At 34.4% G+C, this 18,951-nt stretch overlaps 1 protein-coding gene across 1 annotated transcript; it reads left to right on the forward strand.

Moving 5' to 3' along the window:
- Nucleotides 1-8,935: 8,935 nt before the first annotated feature.
- Nucleotides 8,936-9,049, forward strand: LOC110596640 (dolichyl-diphosphooligosaccharide--protein glycosyltransferase subunit 4-like). Its single transcript, XM_021718160.1, has one exon. The coding sequence runs from the start codon at nt 8,936-8,938 to the stop codon at nt 9,047-9,049; it is 114 nt and encodes a 37-aa protein (XP_021573835.1).
- The last annotated feature ends 9,902 nt before the right edge of the window (nt 9,050-18,951 follow it).

Here is an 18,951-nt window from a genome sequence, read left to right on the forward strand (position 1 = left end):
ATGGTATTTTTAGGGAATACTTTACCATTTATAAAGAAGAATCTATATAATGGAGAATAAGAAATAAGACCAAACATATCTGTAGTTAGGGCATTTTTAATAGCATAGTCCATTTTTTATAAATAAATTTCATTTTGGGGGGTACCCTCTCATAAAGTGACTGGATTCCTCTTTACAAATGATAAAATGTTCCCTAAAACCATCATCAAAAATAACTTACATAATTTGGCTTAATAATAAATTCTGGGGTTTTTTTATTCAACTATAGATTAAACATTATTGATATCTTGCAAAAAATGGAGAAAAATCTAACTTAAGATGTAGTAGAAAAAAATCTACTTTGCAAAACATAAAAAGAAAGAAAAATAAATGCACAAAAGTAAGTAAACAGTTAATAAAAATATGAAAATAACTCAAACTTCCCAGATATGTCAAGGTTCCAGTAAACATTGAACCTATAAGAGAGATTTGAGCAAAAGTGTCAATTTTGAAAAACAAAGTTATCGATGGGTGCTAATTAAGGGCTGGTTTTTAAAAAATACTGGCTTCAAAACATGATCATCTTAATGGACCATAATTTTTATATTTTTTTCCAGCACCTGTGACATAGTAAGTCCTCAAAAACGTCTATCTGTTGCTAGGTTTGTTTTTCACCTGTCATAAAACACAAGTCAACACAACTATTACTGTGGAAGCTGGTAGCAGAGAGTTGCCCTCTCACTCTACCCCATGATCTTCCAAATCAACTCCAACGGTACACTGAATCCCAATGTGTGTGAGGGGGGGGAGGGGGAATTCCAAGGAGCTGAAAATGTAAGAAATGATAGAGATTTAAAAGAAAATTTCATCCAACAACATCCAATTAGAGAAACTGGAGCCTGGCAGGTAAATGATCTATTGAAGCTCATTTAACAATGCCGGAGACAAATTCAGCCCACAAATTCTCAACACATTTTTTAACCTTTAAAAAAAAATTAATACACAATAATCATACACATCTATGGGGTACATGCAGAATTTTGATACACGCATACACTACGTAATAAGAAAATCAGGATAAGTAGGATGTCCGTCACCTAAAACATTTATTATTTCTTTATATTGGGAACATTTAAATTTCTCTCTTCTATTATATTTATACAATAAATTTTTATAAAATTAATTTTATTTATGTGATAAATTATTAATAACTACAGCCACCCTACTTTGCTGTTGAACACTCGGACTTACTCCTTCTAACTGTGCTTTTCTACCCATCAACCAGCCTCTCTCCTTCTGCCTCCCTTCCCAGCCTCTGGAGTCCGTCATTCTTTCTCCACCTCCATGAGAGCCACTTTTTTAGCTCCCACATATGAGTGGGAACATGCAAATTGTGTCTTTCTGTGAGTGTTTATTTCACTTCGGCTCCTCCTCTTCTAACTTGGGATTCATCTGGGGAATTTTCAGCCGCTCCCACAAAAGCGGACACCGCAGATGTACCTCAGCAAGCATCTAGAGCCGAGCCCTGTCCATCTGGCCTTCTTGTTCCTTGCTGGGTGAGCTAAGGCTCTGAGTCAATTAGATTTCAGGGAATGAGTTCCACATCCAGAACTCCGGAGAAGCCACCAAGAAGACAATTAAAACCACTCGGGCCTTGTCTCCGCTTCCCACTGCCCTGCACCTGCAGTGGAGCCTCACCTGATTTCACAGCTGCCCCGCTCACCTGCCACCGTGCCTTGTCGTTGTCTCCTAATAATTAGCTCCTGGGAGACCCACATTCTAATAGGCAAATACCTGCCTGAACCCACCTCTTTAAAGACTCTCTCCGGCTTCCAGTGCAGTTTTGTTCAACTCTTATTGAAAGCCTTCTCCCTCTGGCAGCTCATTTTTCCCTGGTCTCCTGAGTGGCCCCTGCGGGCAGGCGTCATCATCAATGAAATGTGCACCGATCAACAATTTTGTCCCGATGACCAAACCTCTGTGCGTCTGATGTGCTGGGGACGAGGAAGAGGCCGAACAGCTTGAGAAAGGGCAGAATTTCCAGCAGCTGTTACAGAAATAGCACAGCCAATTTAGATTCCAGCTGCAGAGAGACAAAGATACAATCTGGAGCAATCATAACTCTGTACTGTGGATTTTTAGGAAAACAGATTTGCCTTTTACTCCCAGGCTTGGTGATAAAGATTTAGAGGAGGGCCAGCCAGCTGGCAGCCCTATTAAGTCTCTCCCCTGCATGTCCTGACCGGATTCTCCAGCACTCCACCATGCAACTCAGGGGTCCAAAATGCCTTTGGGCTTCCCTGCTGTCTCCCTCCCTGGTCTTATCCAGTGAGGTCAGAGAGCTGGCCTGAAATAGTCCTCAAGTGAGGAATTCGCTTTCATGAGAGCGAGCTGCAGGAGAAACGACAAACGTGCAAATGTCTAGGCGGTGTGTGAATATGGGATATATTCCAGCGAATGTGAATAAATGGTTTCAGAGGAGGAGAACATTTTACTTTTTGCATGATTGTGAATGAAAAACAAGTTTTGTAGATGTCCAGGGGTCTGGCATGCCTTGGCAGTGGGAACCGGGAGAGCACATCACCTTTTCCGCAAGAACAGAATGTGAGCATACCCCCAGGCAGAAAGCTCTATTTTAATGTTTAAAATATTTGTTTATTAAAATAACTAAAACATCTAATATCAAAATGACATTTCTTGAGAGCAAGTTATTATGAGAGGATTTTTAGTTTCCTTGCTCAGTCTCTACAGACATCTCCAAAGCAAATTTTATCTTCTATATATTTCTCTAATATCTACATTTACTTCTTTCTGATTTGGGGGGAAAATTCAAGAAAGCAAAAGACCTATCCATTTGCTTTCAAGGGTAAAATAAAAAAGTCAACAGCAAAGCCACAGGGTCTTACCTAGTTGGAAGGATCAGTTTGCTATGTTGTTACATTTGCTTTGATTTTCTCCCATTAGAAATAACTTCAAAATCTTCGGCTTAAAACGCTCCACCAATTTTTTCCTTTAATGTTTAATTTTTAGTCTCCAGATTGAAAGTACTTTATGTCTCCCTCCTGATTTGGACTATAAAACTCCTCAGGCGTGGCCCCAGGTACTTGCCAAATGTGTAACTGCTGAAATCCCTTTTAGGATTTGAGGACACCCATGAAAATGGAATTCCCTGTCTTCCTTCTACTCCGTTTTCCCACCTTTTTATGTAAATATTTCAGGATGCTTCACCCAGATTCCTGCATGGTTTCCCCCTAGAAACTTGTCCTGAAGCTAAATTCTTCTCTCTTTTTTTTTAAATCATTCCATGTTTCTTACCTCTTGGCCAATGTACACCCAATGCCCTCGTGTTTTTTCTATTCCATGAACTGGGTGACATCACATCACACTAATGTTTTATTTTATATTAGAGTCAGAAGGGTTTACAGTTCTGTTCAAGCCCTCATTCATAGGAGAATAAACAAAATTTTGAATTGTGCTTACAAACTGCTGTCCTCTGGTTCTTGTCCATCTCAGTAAATGACAGCATCATCTACCCAGTTGCTTAAAGAGACATACCTAGATTCTTTTCTTGAGTCTTCCTTTTGTAAAAATTCCTCCAATTATGCTGATAATTGAATTTCCTAAACATATTTTTAATTATCTAATTCCCTTTATTTCCAATGGCTTCACTCTAGTCTGGGCTGACATCTCCTCTGCCCAGGACCATCAGGAAGTCTCTCTATTTCTTCTACCTCTTGAGTACCTCTTACTAGACTCCCATTCATGGGCCACCCCACCTCCTCACCATCCACCTGCCACATATGTCACTCATGTGAGTCATCAAGTCATTTCCCGACTCACCACCTTTCAGTCACTTTCTGTGATCTTTATAAAAACCCAAACTCACCATGCTGACCCTTGAAGCCCACTCACTATGTTAGGTACCTGCTCCAACTTCAAGTTCATCTCATACCACAAGCCTCTTAGACGCTGCAATCTAGATGCCCCCCCCACCCCTTTTCCCTTAAAACACTAGGTCATTTTTATCTTCAGGACCTTTTCACTTGCCCTTCACTTGAATGACTCCATCTGTTTCTTCAGGACTCCCTCATTTGTCATCTCTTCAAAGAGGTCTCCTCTAAAATCCAATTAAAAGGATGTCCCGCCTAAAGGCTCCATTCAACCTCTGTGGTCTAGAGCACCCCAAGGTCAAGAAAAAACCTGACAACTCTGTTTATGAAGCTGTGAGATTCAGCCTATCTAGAGCCTAACAAGTTAGTAGCCATTTGAGCAGGCAAGACATGTCAACTGAAAAAGAGACATTATATTGTATTTCATCCCTAAACACAAATACTTACTTATTGGGAGCCACCATCCTCGTTTCCTTTCTCATATCTCTTTTCACTTGGGTCTAATTTTTTTTCAGAGAAAGCATTAAAAAGCAACTTCATAGCGATATGCCATCAAAAAAATGTTGAGACATTTGTGCAGCATCTGACAGATGTTGAGTCTTGCGGTGTTTTCCTCCAAAGTTTAAAATACCAGAGGCAGGTTTGTGATTTTGCCCCCAGAATGCCAAAGCTCAAAGTGTGAGCTCTGCAGTTTATTATCACTAATATTACTCTATTTAACTTCACTTTTCACAGCCACAATCATCTTGTATATTTATTTGTGTGTGTGTGCTAGCTGTCTACACTTAGGTATAAGTTCTGCACTATGTTCACATACGTGTAAGTATTTTTACTATCTACATGTTATGTATAATTTCCTTAAGGTGTCCATTGTTCACACTTAACTCCAGTTTCTAGCATAGTGCCTGACTCACAGTATATGTTCAAAAGGGCTCAAAGAGGCAATGTAAATGATTCAGTCCTTCCCTGTAAGTTAGTAACAGAGTCAGCTCTAAAGCACGATTTTCTTGGCTCATAGCTAAGCCTCTAACTAATCCATCACTCAGATGCTTGCTTCTGTTTCTGTGCTAAGAACACAAACTATGTTTTTGAGGTAACTGTGGTCCTAGCTAGTAGCAAGAAAATAGGCTCTATGACCTCCTGAAATATTTTTCAACATAAATAGTCCAGTTCTAACATTCCAGACCAATATATGTTTTGCAAGTCAAAAAACTTGGATCCAAAAATGTTAAAATTATTTGCCTAATATTACACAAATACTTTTGGGGAAGAGTATGAGCTCAAGGTTTCTGATTTTTTTCTTAAATAGGGGAATTACTAGAAAAAGTAAAGAACTTCCTTGCAAGTTCCTTCCTTCTTTGTACATTTTCTAAAATCAATCCTGAAATTATCTTAAAGCCACATTAATAAATGAAAAGGAAAAGAGAAAAGCATGCATGTGTTTCTTATTTGCATAGAATATCTCCATAAGTAGACAACATGAATAACAACATAACAGGAACCATATAAAATTGGGTTGCCAACTGGATGGAAAATAGAAATAAGAGGAAAATTACTTTGCATTCATTTTGTGACTTTATTTTTGCATCTTCCTTACTTTTTACCTTGTACACATAGTAACTGCATAAAATTAAAAATTTTAAAAAATTCACAAGGGTTACAGAGAACAGAAGGTAAATGCAGTCAGTGATGATTTAGGAGAAAATTTTGAAGTTAAGTTGTGTTAGTGCTACTGATGTTACCATATTGTAACATTAGGAAATGGCACCATTGAGAAACTGGCAGTGGAGTGTAAAAATGAACACTTTTTTGTTTGTTTTGAGCTTTACCTCTAATTTTTGTTATTTTATGCCATTTCTTACTGCTTGGAATATTTTCCATTTTAACTGCTCTACCTAAAATTAACTTGATCAGTGAAGTTGGCACATGTGTTGTACCACATATACTCATCTAAACTGTCTCCTACAGATTCATAGATGGATGAATGGACAAAGAAAGTGTGGAGTATATCTACAATGAAATATTATTCAGCCATAAAAAAGAAGGAAATATTCAGGATATCTTCTAGCATTCATAGATTTACTGTAGTTATGTATACAAAGCCTCGTTCCAAAAAAATATTTTGGGACAGTTTTGAAGAATACATATGGTAAAATATATGTCAGAGAAGGCTGGCAAAGTAAATCCATGAATGTTAGAAGATATTTTGAAGGTTTTCTTTTTTATGGCTGAATAAGGTTCCATTGTCTGTATTATCACATTTTCTTTATCCATTTATCCATGGATGAATATTTAGATTGGTATCAAATCTTGGTCATTGTGAATTGTGCTGCAGTGAACCTGAGAATGCAGGTATCTCCTTGAGATCCTGATTTCAATTATTTTAGCTATGACATGAATGAACCTGGAGGATATTATATAAGTGAAAAATGTCAGCCATAGGAGGGTAAATACTGTATGATTCATTCATATGAGGTATAAAATATAGTCAAACTCATAGAAACAGTGAGTAGGATGGTGTTTGCCAGAAGCTGGAGGAGGGGACAAGAGAAAAACTGCAATAGATATAAAATTTCAGTTACATAAAATATAAGTTCTAGAGGTCTGCTGTACAGCATTGTGCCTATAATTAACAATACAGTATTGTGCACTGAAAGTGTGTTAAGAGGGTAGATCTCAAGTGAATTATTACCACAGCAAAAAATAAAATACAAAATAAAATAAAGAATATATTCTAAGTGAATCAGTTTGACAGAGACTAAACACACAAAGATAGACCCAGATAAGATATTCATCTTATCTTTTATTTCTAATAAATACATACTTTAAAAAAACATTGTAATACTTCAAACCTGGAATGTTCAGGCTAAACTAAAATTTATGGAGCACATAAATTGTGTACTTACCAGTTTTCTTCACCAATAATTCACACACTAAATAGAATTCAATTGCTTTGTCAAGCTATCAGTTTAAAATGACAATGTCATATTGAGTGTACAAATAATTAAAATATTTGTAAGTATTTTTGAGACTAGGAGGCACTATGTCAGTGTCAGATGTTTATATAAAGAGTTGTTATATCAACAACACCTATGAAAAAATTACCTATGAATGATTTCTTACATAATGTGAAAAGACTATGTTAAATTCTTATGATATTTGTGGTCAAAACATATATCCACTCAAGTGGACAGCAAGTTCATTTTTTGCTGATTTAGTGTCTTGAGTTCAGTATACTATTTTATGCAGATTGTACTACTTGTCTTTACCTCCTAGGTAACTGCTCTTTTAAGATGCAGTTAGACAGGGGCTTTTGAGAATTTGAATACTTGGCCTTAACTCTCCTGAAAATAAATAGAAATATTTCATAAACAAATATAAAAATACCTTATAATGTGACTATGAGAGCTAAAAAGCCATTATCATGATAAGCTAAGTCTGTAAGACTATAATTTACTCATCTGCTCCAAGAACTAATATTAAGTGACATGATGGGAGTGTCAAATGCTGATGGTCTTTTTCTGTATTACTTTATGATTATTACCAAACAATTAAGATTTACTAAAGAATTATTTAATAAATCAATATTACTCTCTATAGCATACAGGATAGAACTGCAGAAGATTAAATATAAGAAAACAATCTTAGACTCAGCAATTTCTATTTCTGAAGAGGCAGATACAAAAATTTATACAAGTAAATAAGAAAGAAAATGATAGGTGTAATCTGAATGTTTCAGATTATGTTGGAATTGAAAGAAAAGAGTTAACTTGGTTGTATCAAGCACATGTTTTTCTAAAGTCCCTTTTCTCATTCTTTCTTTCAAAAATCTAATGAGAGATATCATTGTTTTGGTTTCAGAGATTGAAAGAACTCAAGGAAGTTAAACAAAATCACAACACTATTAAGGGTATAAGCTGAAAACAAAATAATCGAGGGTATAAAAATATGAAAATGAAGAGTACCCAGGAAGACTCCATATGTTTTCAGGATAGAATAAAAATACATGAAAGTGTCAAAAGTTTATGCCTGCTAGGAATGCACAACAAGAACTGAAAAGATAGAAGACATTTTATAAAAGAAAAATTACAAATCCTTTAGGAGTCTTTAGAATCAAGTAGGTTCTAAAATTCGGGGAGGAGAACGAAGTTTGTTTCTGTTATAACTGTGCAAAATAGAGTTTAGAGGGCATTATAAAAAGAAGTGAAATAGGGAATTAAACCATAGGGAATACCAACAACATTGCTCAGTCACTGAGGAGATTTCCCATGGACTCTTTTGTATTTGTCCAGCTCATATCTGGGAAATGATCCATTGCTTTTAACCTTGTCAATGACACAACCAGATTTTCTGAAAGACAAAGAAAATAAGGCTATTCCAAATCATGTTGAACTGTTTGTTGACTCTGTAAAGAACAAAATTGAAGGGATTCATAAAGCCAATATTTATAGAAAATAACTATGAGAAAAAAACATTATTAATAAATAATAAAATAGCATCTTAGCCACCAAGAGTCTGTGATGACCTAAAGAAAAATTTACAGAATAATCTGTGATACAAATATTCACTTTGAAATACTACTCCTCATACCGAATTATAGATATATATAGTCAGTAAATCTATCTAAAACATGGATGGCTGTTGGCATCCATTAAATGGTTGCCATTGAAGTAAGCTTAACGATACTTTCCTGCTTGAGAGCCCATCAATTCAGAAAAATAATTCTGCTCTAATGGGCAATAGCTCCATTAGCCAAAATGTTAAAAACTTAAACAGCAAACAACTGGTGTCAAAATTCTGCTGAGTGAAGTGTTTTGAGATGGCAATCAAGGAACAATTTAACTTTTTCAAGTGAGGAAATACAATTTTTTTTTAAATGGCTGAGACTGCTGGCAAAATGATTGCCAAAAAATAAACTAAATGTATAAGTGTTAATGTCCACTTTTATCAAACTTGTATTTGCACAGGATATACAAATAAATTTAAAATATTTCATTTTAATAAAAAGAAGTGGTCAGTGGGTGTCTGAGCAGCACTGCAGAGTTCCGATCCAGGTCCTCCTCAAGATGATCACCCACGTGCAGCTGGCCATCTGCACCAACATACTGGGCATGTGGGTCTTCCCGGTCGTCATCCTCTACCACTATGTGGCCATCAACAACCCCAAGAAACAGGAGTGAAAGCAGTGCACCCCCCAGGGCTCCAGACATAGTCTGAGGCAAGATGGAGGGTGTGAGGGGACTTCACACGTCAACTCATCCCTCCTGCCCATCACAATATACAAAGTAACTACACCTGGATTTTTCCAAACAACTTTTATTTCCTCAAAGCCTTCCCTAACCCTATGGGACAAAAAACTACCACTGAATAGGACCCAGTAGAGGGACTACTTTCTTTTTATTCCCTTTCCCAATATAAAAATATAGATATAAAAATATATTATATATTTTTTAAATATTATATATATATGTATATATAAAATCCCTACCCTCAAGGAACACATTGTCTAGTGGAAATAAATAAATTTTAAAAATACACACACACACACACACACTCACACATAGATGTACAATTATAAAATGAAATTTTGACATAGCTTCAATGTAGATAAACCTTGAGGACATTATGATAAGTGAAACAAATAAACTGGACACAAAAAGATAAATACTTATATAAGGTATATCTAGAATAGTCAAATTCATATAGTGAGAAAGCAGAATGACATTTGAAGAAATAATTCATATAGAGAGAAAACAAAATGACGTTTGAAGAATATGAACTTTTAAGCTTTATGAAAAGTATTAATCTACACATACAAGAGTCACAAAAATTCTAAGTGGAATAAAATTCAAAGGGTACACAGCTATTCACATAACTGTTAAACTGTAGAAAGATAAAGACAAAGAATTTTGAAAAGATGCAAGGAAAATTACTCTGTATATACAAGAGATCCCCAAATAGATTAACAACTGATTTCTTAACAGAAGTCCAAGAGCAAGGACTCCTAACCCCCAGGCCACGGACTGGTACTTTTAGGAATCCAGCTGTACACAGAAGGTAAGTGGCGAGTGAGCAGAGCTCCATCTTCTGTCAGGTCAGTGATGGCATTAGATTCTCATAGGAGCATGAACCCTATTGTGAACTGCACATGTGAGGGATCTGGGTTGCATACACCTTATGAGAATCTAACGCCTGATGATCCACACCTCCCCTACTTCCATCCCACTCCCATCTTTGGAATAATTTGTCTTTCAGGAAACTGGACCTTGATGTCAAAAGATTGGGTACTGCTTCCCTAAAGAACAGAAGACACTGGGCAAGACATACTCAAAGTGCACAAATAAAAACACTGTCAATCCAGAATTTTACATCCAGCAAAATTAATCTTTAAAAATGAAATCAAGATTAAGATATTCCCAGATAAATAACAGGTGAAAGGATGTGTTGTTTGCCAAGCTCTCCTAAGAGAAATACTTTTTAAAATCCAGGGAAGAAATAAAAAGCACCTGGAAGGTTGTTTTATAGGCAGATATAAGAAATGTATAAGTATAAATACATTTTTGTTTCAATACCCTTTTTTATCTCCTATTATATTTTAAAGACAACTGCACAAAGTAATCATTGCATAGCTATGGGCATATAATTTATGAAGATATAATATGTGTGACAATAACAGCACAAACAAGGGAAGAAGAAAATGGAGCTATATTAAGCAAAATTTTCCATGTTATTGCAGTTAAATTTACATTAGTTTAATAGAGATTGTAATAAACTTAAATGCTAGTTATAATCTCAAAAGAAAATCATTAAGAAAATTATTCAAAAAAGATACAGTAAAAGAACAAGGCAATTAAAATACATATTAACATTTTTAACACAAAAGAAAAATGACAGACCAAAAATGACATAACTCATGTAGAAAACAAATAGCAAAAACAGCCGTAAATCACAGTCCAACAAAAGATAGAGATTGGAAATTTGATTTTAAAATGCATGATTTAACAGGTTCTTTCTATAAGAAACACAATTTAGATCCAAAGGCAGTTATAGGTTGAAAAGTAAAAAGTTCCAAAAATGCATACATTAAAACCATAACAAAAACAAAAAAAAAGTGTTGTGCTAATATCACACAAAATTGACTTTAAGACAAAATTTTTAATATATACAAAGACAGAGTTATTATTTGTTGGAATAAAAGGGTCAAAACTTTTTATTTATTTATCAAAAGCAAATAAAAATTATAAATAATATATACATCTAGCAACTGAACAACAGAGCCCTAAAATACATGAAGTAAAAGCTGAAAGAACTGAAGGGAGAAATAAACAATGTAGCAATAACAAATGGAGACTTCAATACTTCATTTTCAATTATGAATAGGACAGCTAGACATAACATCCATGAAACACACCGCCCAACAACAGCAGAATACAAATTATTTTCAAACCCACATAAAACATTCACCAGGACCAACCACATATTATGTTATAACACAAATCAAAAAATTAAAAAGGAATGAAATCATAGAAAGTATGTTCTTTATAATGGAATAAAATAAGTAATCAATCAAATCAAATCAAAAATTTGGAAACCTCTAAATACGTTGAAATTAAACAACATCATTGGTCAAAGGAGAAATCACAAAGATAATTAGAAAAATGTTTTCAAGTGAGTGAAAATGAAAACACAACATACCAATAATTATTGGATTGCCTATATTAAAACATAGAGGTTTCAAATTCATAATCTTATCTTGCAACTCAAAGAAAAGAACAAACTACACTCAAAATAAGTGGAATTTTTAAAAAATAAAGATTAGAGTGGAAATAAATGCAAAATAGACAATAGACAAAGTCAAAGTAGAAGTCAACACAATTGACAAGCTTTTAGCCTCATTGACAAAGAAAAAAATAGAGAAGACTCAAAACAATAAATTCAAGGATTAAAGATGGAACTTAACTATCAATTACAGAAAAAAAAGGATTTTAAGGTAGTAGTATAAGCAAATTTATTACAACAAATTAGATAACGTCGATCAAATTGACAAATTTTCAGAAAGACATGGGCCATCCAAAATGACTCAAGAAGAAACAGACAATCTGAATATGGGTGTAACATGTGAAAACATTGAGTTGTTAATCAAATAATTTTCCACAAAGAAAAGTTCAAAGCAAAAGAACTTCACTGGTGAATTTTGCCAAGTATTGACACCAATTTTTCACAAATATTCCACACACATAAAAAAAATTGAAGAGGAAAACTTTCTAATTTATTTTATGAGGCCAAGATTATACTGATATCAAGAGCAAACAAAAGTATCATAGGAAAAAAAGAGTAAAGACAAATATCTCTTATGACTATAAATGCAAAAGACCTTAAGAATATACTAGCTGTTAGGGGCTGAGTTGTGTATCCCTCAAATTCATATGTTGAAGCCTTAACTCCATTACTTCAGAATGTCACTGTATTTAAAAATAGAACCTTCATAGGTCATAAGTTTGGGACCCTAATCCATTATGACTGGTAGTCCTTACAAGAGGAGATTAAGACACAGACAAACAATAGGAGAGACATGTGAAAAGAAGGGAGATGGTGGCCATCTATAAAAGAAGGGAGATCATGACCATCTATAAGCCAATAAGAGAGGCATCAGAAGAAATCGAGACTGCCAACACCTTGATCTCTAACTTTGTCTCCACTAGTATGAGAAAATAAATTTCTGTTGTTGAAGTCTGTGGTACTTTCTTATGGCAACCCAAGGAAACACAATTCAGCAACAAATTTAAAAAAAAAAAAAAAAAGACTATACATGATGACCAAGTGGGATTTATCCTTAAAATGCAAGGCTCATTCAATTTGTAAAAACAAATCAATGTTATATAACATATTAATAAATATGTTTTATTCAGGATAAATAAAACCACTTGATAATGTCAGTTAAATCTAACACTGTTTCATGAATAAAAAGAACACAACAAAGTAAAAAGAGAAACTTCCTCCACAAGACCTACAGTTAATGTCATACTTAAGGATAAAAGCACAACATTTTCCTCCTAAGATCAGAAATTTCCCCTTTTATCACTTTCATTCGGCATTGGAGTGAAGGTTCTAGCAAGCAAAATTAGTCAAGAAAAAGAAAATACATTCAGATTGGAAATAAAGAAATAAAACTACCTCTATTTGCAGATAACATTTTACATATTAAAAACCCTAAGGAATTCACAAAAAGACTCTTAGAGATAATAAAGAAGTTTAGCAAATTGCAAAATACAAAATCAATTCATTTCTATGGACTAGCAATGGGCAATCTGAAAATGAAATTAGAAAAATAATTTTATTTACAATAATATCAAAAAGATTCAAATACTTAGCACAAGTACTATTACACAAGAAATGAAAAACGTACACTGAAAACTACAAAACATTGAACAAAACTAAAGATGATTGAAATAAGTGGAAAGGCATCCAGCAGTCATGAATTGAAAGACCTAGAAATATTATTATTAAAATACTGATCTACAGATTCAACACAACCTCTACCAATATCCCAGCTGCTTTTTTTTTTTTTTGCTGAAATTAACAAGTCGACCCAAAATCCATATGGAAATGCAAGGAACCCACAATAATTCTGAAACAATCTTGAACAATAATTTAAAAGAGTAGTCACACTTCTTGATTTCAAGACCTACTACAAAACTCTAGTAATCAAAATACTGTGGTGCTGATATAAGAATAGACATATAAGTTAATGGTATAGAACTGAGCACCCAGGAATAAATCCTTACATTGATGGTTGATTCATTTTCAAAAAGCAAAGGCCATGACAATAGATTGGGGAAAATAATAATTTCTCAACAAATATTTCAGAGATAATAGAATATACACATACCAAAGAATAATATTGGACTCTTACCTCATGCTATATATTAAAATTAACTTCAAATGGATTAAAGACCAAATTTAAGAACTAAATATGTAAAATTCTTAAAAGAAAACATAGCCATAAATCTTTCTAACCTTGGGTTAGGTAATGGTTTCTTACTTAGATAAGACACCAAAAGCACAAGTCACAAAACAAAAAATAATAATAATTAATGGAAATTCATCAAATTCTAAAACTTGTGTTTATATAAAGATATAAGCAAGAAAGTTACAGTAGAATTCATGAAATGGGAAAAATATTTACAAATCAAGTTTCTTACAAAGGACTACTATCCAGAATATATATAAACATATTCTGGATAGTATATAAATACTCATTTAAAATATCATCATTAAAAATATAGAATGATGTAAGTAGACAGTTCTCAAAAGAAGATATACTGATGACCAATAAACACATGAAAATATCTTCCTTATTCATCATTAAAGAAATGTGAATTAAAACCACAATGATATACCACTACCTGTCCAATGAGATAACTAAAATTTAAAAAATAAATACTAAGAGTTATAAGGATGTAGAGAAATTGGAACCATCCTGCATGGGTAGGACCTGGCATGTGCAATATGCAGTCCTTTTGAAAAGTAGTTTGGCAATTACTCAAAAATTATAAATACATTGAATGTTTCCAAAACAAAGAAATGATGAGTATTTGAGTTGATGGATATGTTAATTAACCTGATCTGGTCATTATACATTATATATATTATTGAAACATAACTATGTACCCATGAATAGGTACAACTACTATTTGTAAAGATAAAAAAATAAAATTAAAAATATTATACACAGGGTCCATATCTAGCAATTTGATTCCTAAGTATAGAATCAAAATAAACAAAAATATGTCTATACATAAACTTGTACACGAATGCTTATGCATAATACCCAAAAAGTAGAAACAACCCAAATGTTCATCCATTGATAAACAGATAAACAAAAAAGTTTATCCACACAATGGAACAGTACTCAACCATAAAAAAAGATTGCCCCATAGATGAACCTTGAAAACATTATGCTAAGTGAAATGGACAGACCCAAAAAGCCATATATTTTATTTATTTGAAATGTCTAGGGATAAATGAATATATAGGTTAGAGCCAGACCCCTCTAAATAAAAATTTTTTTAAAAGATTAGTAATTACCAGTGGCAAGAAGGGGAGAGCAATAGAGGGAGAGTGATATGTGGTATAATTGGTAATGGGTACAAGGATTTCTTCTGAGGTGATTAAAATGTTCTGAAGTTAGGTAGTAGTCATTATTTCACAACTTTGTGACTATACTAAAACCCTCTGCATTGCAAACATATACCAAAACATCACACTGTACCCACAAATGCATACAATTATTTATCATTTAAAAGTAAAATTTTAAAGATAAAATTGGTTTACAATATATTTTAAAAACCACTATAATACACACTTTAAATGGGTGAATTTTACAGTATGTGAATTTTCTCTCAATTAAAATAAAAGCTTAAGCTGATGTTACTAAATATGCCAGTTATAACTTCACAATTGTTTTAGAATTTAAAGAAAAGAAACACATAGAGAGGAGAAGATAAAGAATGCTGGATAAAAGAGGCTGAGAAAACAGAAACAGGAGCAAGTTGTTGCAAATAAAGAAAAACAGTTAAAATTTAAGATCAATACATTTGTTGTAACAAATATCAGGAAACTTTCTGTAAAAATGGAAATGTTCTCTAACGTAGTCTGGGATGATTTCATGAGTGTACACATTTATTTAAACGTCATTGAACTGTGCTCTTAATATTTATAAATTTAACTGTATAATGTATACATTTTTAAAATTATACCTCAAAACAAGGGTACACTTTACATCAAGACTTAATACATATAGGCATATGTACACATACACACACATGCACATGAATAAAAGCACACATATACTATATATGTGTATGTATATATGTATCCCTATAAATATACATATATTCCATACATCTCTATAAAATTTAATTTTACTGTCTCACCTAAACAAAATTTAAATTTCACTTTTAATATATTTTCTTAATAGTCTTACCTCCCCACCTCTCTTTTTGAATTATCTTGATTTACAAAAAAAGAGAGAGAGAATTACTCTACCAACAAATTTTTCTGTGTATTTTTTTAAGTGTAGTTGTTTTATTTTGAAGTAATCACCATGGCTTCCCACAGTCTCTCCTTGGGAGTTATAACCATCAATCATTTTTATTGCTTAAGGCAAAGTGATGCTTTTAAGCGCTTTATGCACAAAATAAAGTCTTCTTTATTCTCACCAATGTAGACTCAGGGTTAAAAATAAAGATGCATTTGGCAGTGCTTCACTGCCAACACTGACCCAGTTCAGGGTAAAGTTCAGCAGGGTAGTTCACACTGTTTTCTGACTTGAAATCCACAGGGAGAGAACACAAGTGGGAGTGTGGATGCCTTTGCTAAAGGCTGAGCTCATAAGATTAGTAGCTCTGTGTCCTCCTTCCCACCTCTAACCCTTCTTTAGCCTGCTGGAGCTACCAGAAAAAGTCCAACCGCTGTGTTCTCCAATAGCCCATCCTGTATTTGACCAACACAATCAACAGGCTTCTGCCAGTACCCAAGACTTTCATCCTGTACTGGGAAACCCCTCTTCTGAATTCTGGCATGCAATTGCATTTATTGCAGCAAAACAACATCTTGTTATTTTGTCTCATTGCTATTCTTCTACATGTGTCTGGGATTCTAAATCAGTCATTATTTCTTTCTCATGGTATCACATATTCAAGGATCCAATGAGTTCAGCATCAACCAAACTGAGGGATCATTGAGAGCAGAAATCATGTCTTACTTGGCTTTGATGACCAGAGCCAGATATGCAAGACCTGGGCTGTTATTCTTTTGGTCAACTGTCATTGCCATATCATTTTTTTGCATGCAAGTTGCATGCCCAACTTTTCCTCATTGCTGTTCTCATTTCAGGAACAAGTATGTATGTCTATTGGTAAAATGAGGCAACATTTATATTTTAAAATAATTAGTAATTGTGAAATACTTAAAATATACAGAAACACAACCAATAATTTAAAAAGTCATGTGTGCTTCCTACTAGTAGTTAACAAAATATTGTCATTTTATTAGAAAGGTTTTTTTTAATCAATACTTTTTGTTATGGTTTTGTGGGGTACAGTTAAGGGTTAGGTATACAAATACGTTTCATTCAGGCACCCTGTTGATAAGAGGTGTTTCCCCATCCCCAGACAGATATTTGCGACTGTCAATCCCATCCTCCTCGCCCCCCCATAGTTTCCCAGTACCATCAGTCATTCTCCTATAGCATTACATTGGATGTTCAAGGTCCATTATATGACTGAGAACATGTGATACTCGGATCTTTGTTTCTGTGAGAGGTCACTCAGTATTATAGACTCTAGTTCCATCCAGGTTGCTGCGAAATTCATGATTTTGTTCTTTTTTATGGCTGTGTAGTATTCCATCGTGTATATGTACCACATTTTTTTAATCCAGTCCTCTTTTGATGGGCAGCATAGCATAGTTGTTTCCAGGTTCTTGCTATTGTGAACAATGCTGCGATAAACATACGTGTACAGGCATCTTTTTTATAGAGTGATATGAGGTCTTCAGGGTATATTCCCAGTAGGGGGATTGCAGGGCCATATGGAAGGTCGATTTTTAGAGCTTTTAGGAATCGCCACACTGCTTTCCACAGAGGTTGCACTAGTTTACACTCCCACCAACAGTGTAGAAGTTTTTCCTTTTCACCACACCCTCTCCAGAAGCTGTAATTTTTTGAGTTGTTCATAATTGTCATTCTGACTGGAGTTAGGTGGTATCTCAGTGTGGTTTTGATATGTATCTCCCTGATGATTAGTGAGGTTGAGCATTTCTTCATGTGTTTCTTGGGTGCTTGGATGTCTTCTTTTGTGAAGTGTCTGTTCATATCTTTTGCCCACTTTGTAATGGGGTTGTTTGTTTTTTTCTTTCAGCTATTCTTGGACGTTTGTGTTTCCATATGAATTCCTGTGTTGTTTTTTCTAGGTCCGAGAAGAATGTAGCTGGTAATTTGATGGGTATTGCATTGAATTTGTAGATTGCCTTAGGTAAGATGGACATCTTCAAAATGTTGATTCTTCCAGTCCATGAGCATGGGATATTTTTCCACTTGTTTGTGTCATCTTTGATTTCTTTGAGCAGTGTTTTGTAGTTTTCATTGTAAAGGTCTTTCACGTCTCTGGTTAGGAAGATGCCAAGGTATTTCATTTTTTTGTGGCTATTGTGAATGGAATTGTGCTTCTTATTTGGGTTTCTGTTCGTTTATTATTGGTGTAGAGAAATGTGATTGTCTTTTGCACATTTATTTTGTATCCTGAGACTTTGCCAAAGGCCTTTAACAGTGTAAGGACGTATTTGACAGATTCTCTTGGGTTTCCAAGGTACACAATCATATCATCTGCAAAGAGAGATAACTTGACTTCCTCTTTCCCTACTTGGATACCCCTGATTGCCTTCTCTTCTCTGATTGCTTGAACCAGGATTTCCAATGCTATGTTGAACAGGAGAGGTGAGAGTGGGCATCCTTGTCTTGTTCCAGTTTTCAGAGGAAATGGTTCCAATTTTTGTCCGTTTAGGAGTATGCTGGCTGTGGGTTTCTCGTAGATGACTTTTACTATTTTGAGGTATGTTCCCCGTATGCCTAGATATTCGAGGGTTTTTATCAAGAAGGGGTGCTGGATTTTATCAGAAGCTTTTTCTGCATCTAATGATATAATCATGCGGTTTTTGTTATGACATCTGTTGATGTATTTGATTACATTTATGTTTTTACGAATGATGAACCAGCCTTGCATCCCAGGAATGAAGCCTACCTGGTCACGATGGATGGTTTTTGAGATGTATTGTTGAATCCAGTTTACTAAGATCTTGTTGAGAATTTTAGCATCTATGTTCATCAAAGATATTGGCCTGTAGTTCTCTTCCTTTGTGGGATCTTTACCTGGCTTGAGTATCAATGTGATGTTGGCTTCATAAAATGATTTGAGGAGAGTTCCATCTTTTTCAATCGCCTGGAATACCTTCAGTAGGATTGGTATCAGCTCCTCCTTAAATGTCTTGTAGAATTCTGCTGGAAAGCCATCTGGGCCAGGGC

The sequence above is a fragment of the Carlito syrichta genome, unplaced genomic scaffold (genome assembly GCF_000164805.1).
Source record: "Carlito syrichta isolate Samal-C Ts95f unplaced genomic scaffold, Tarsius_syrichta-2.0.1 Scaffold311871, whole genome shotgun sequence".
Taxonomy (NCBI): domain Eukaryota; kingdom Metazoa; phylum Chordata; class Mammalia; order Primates; family Tarsiidae; genus Carlito; species Carlito syrichta.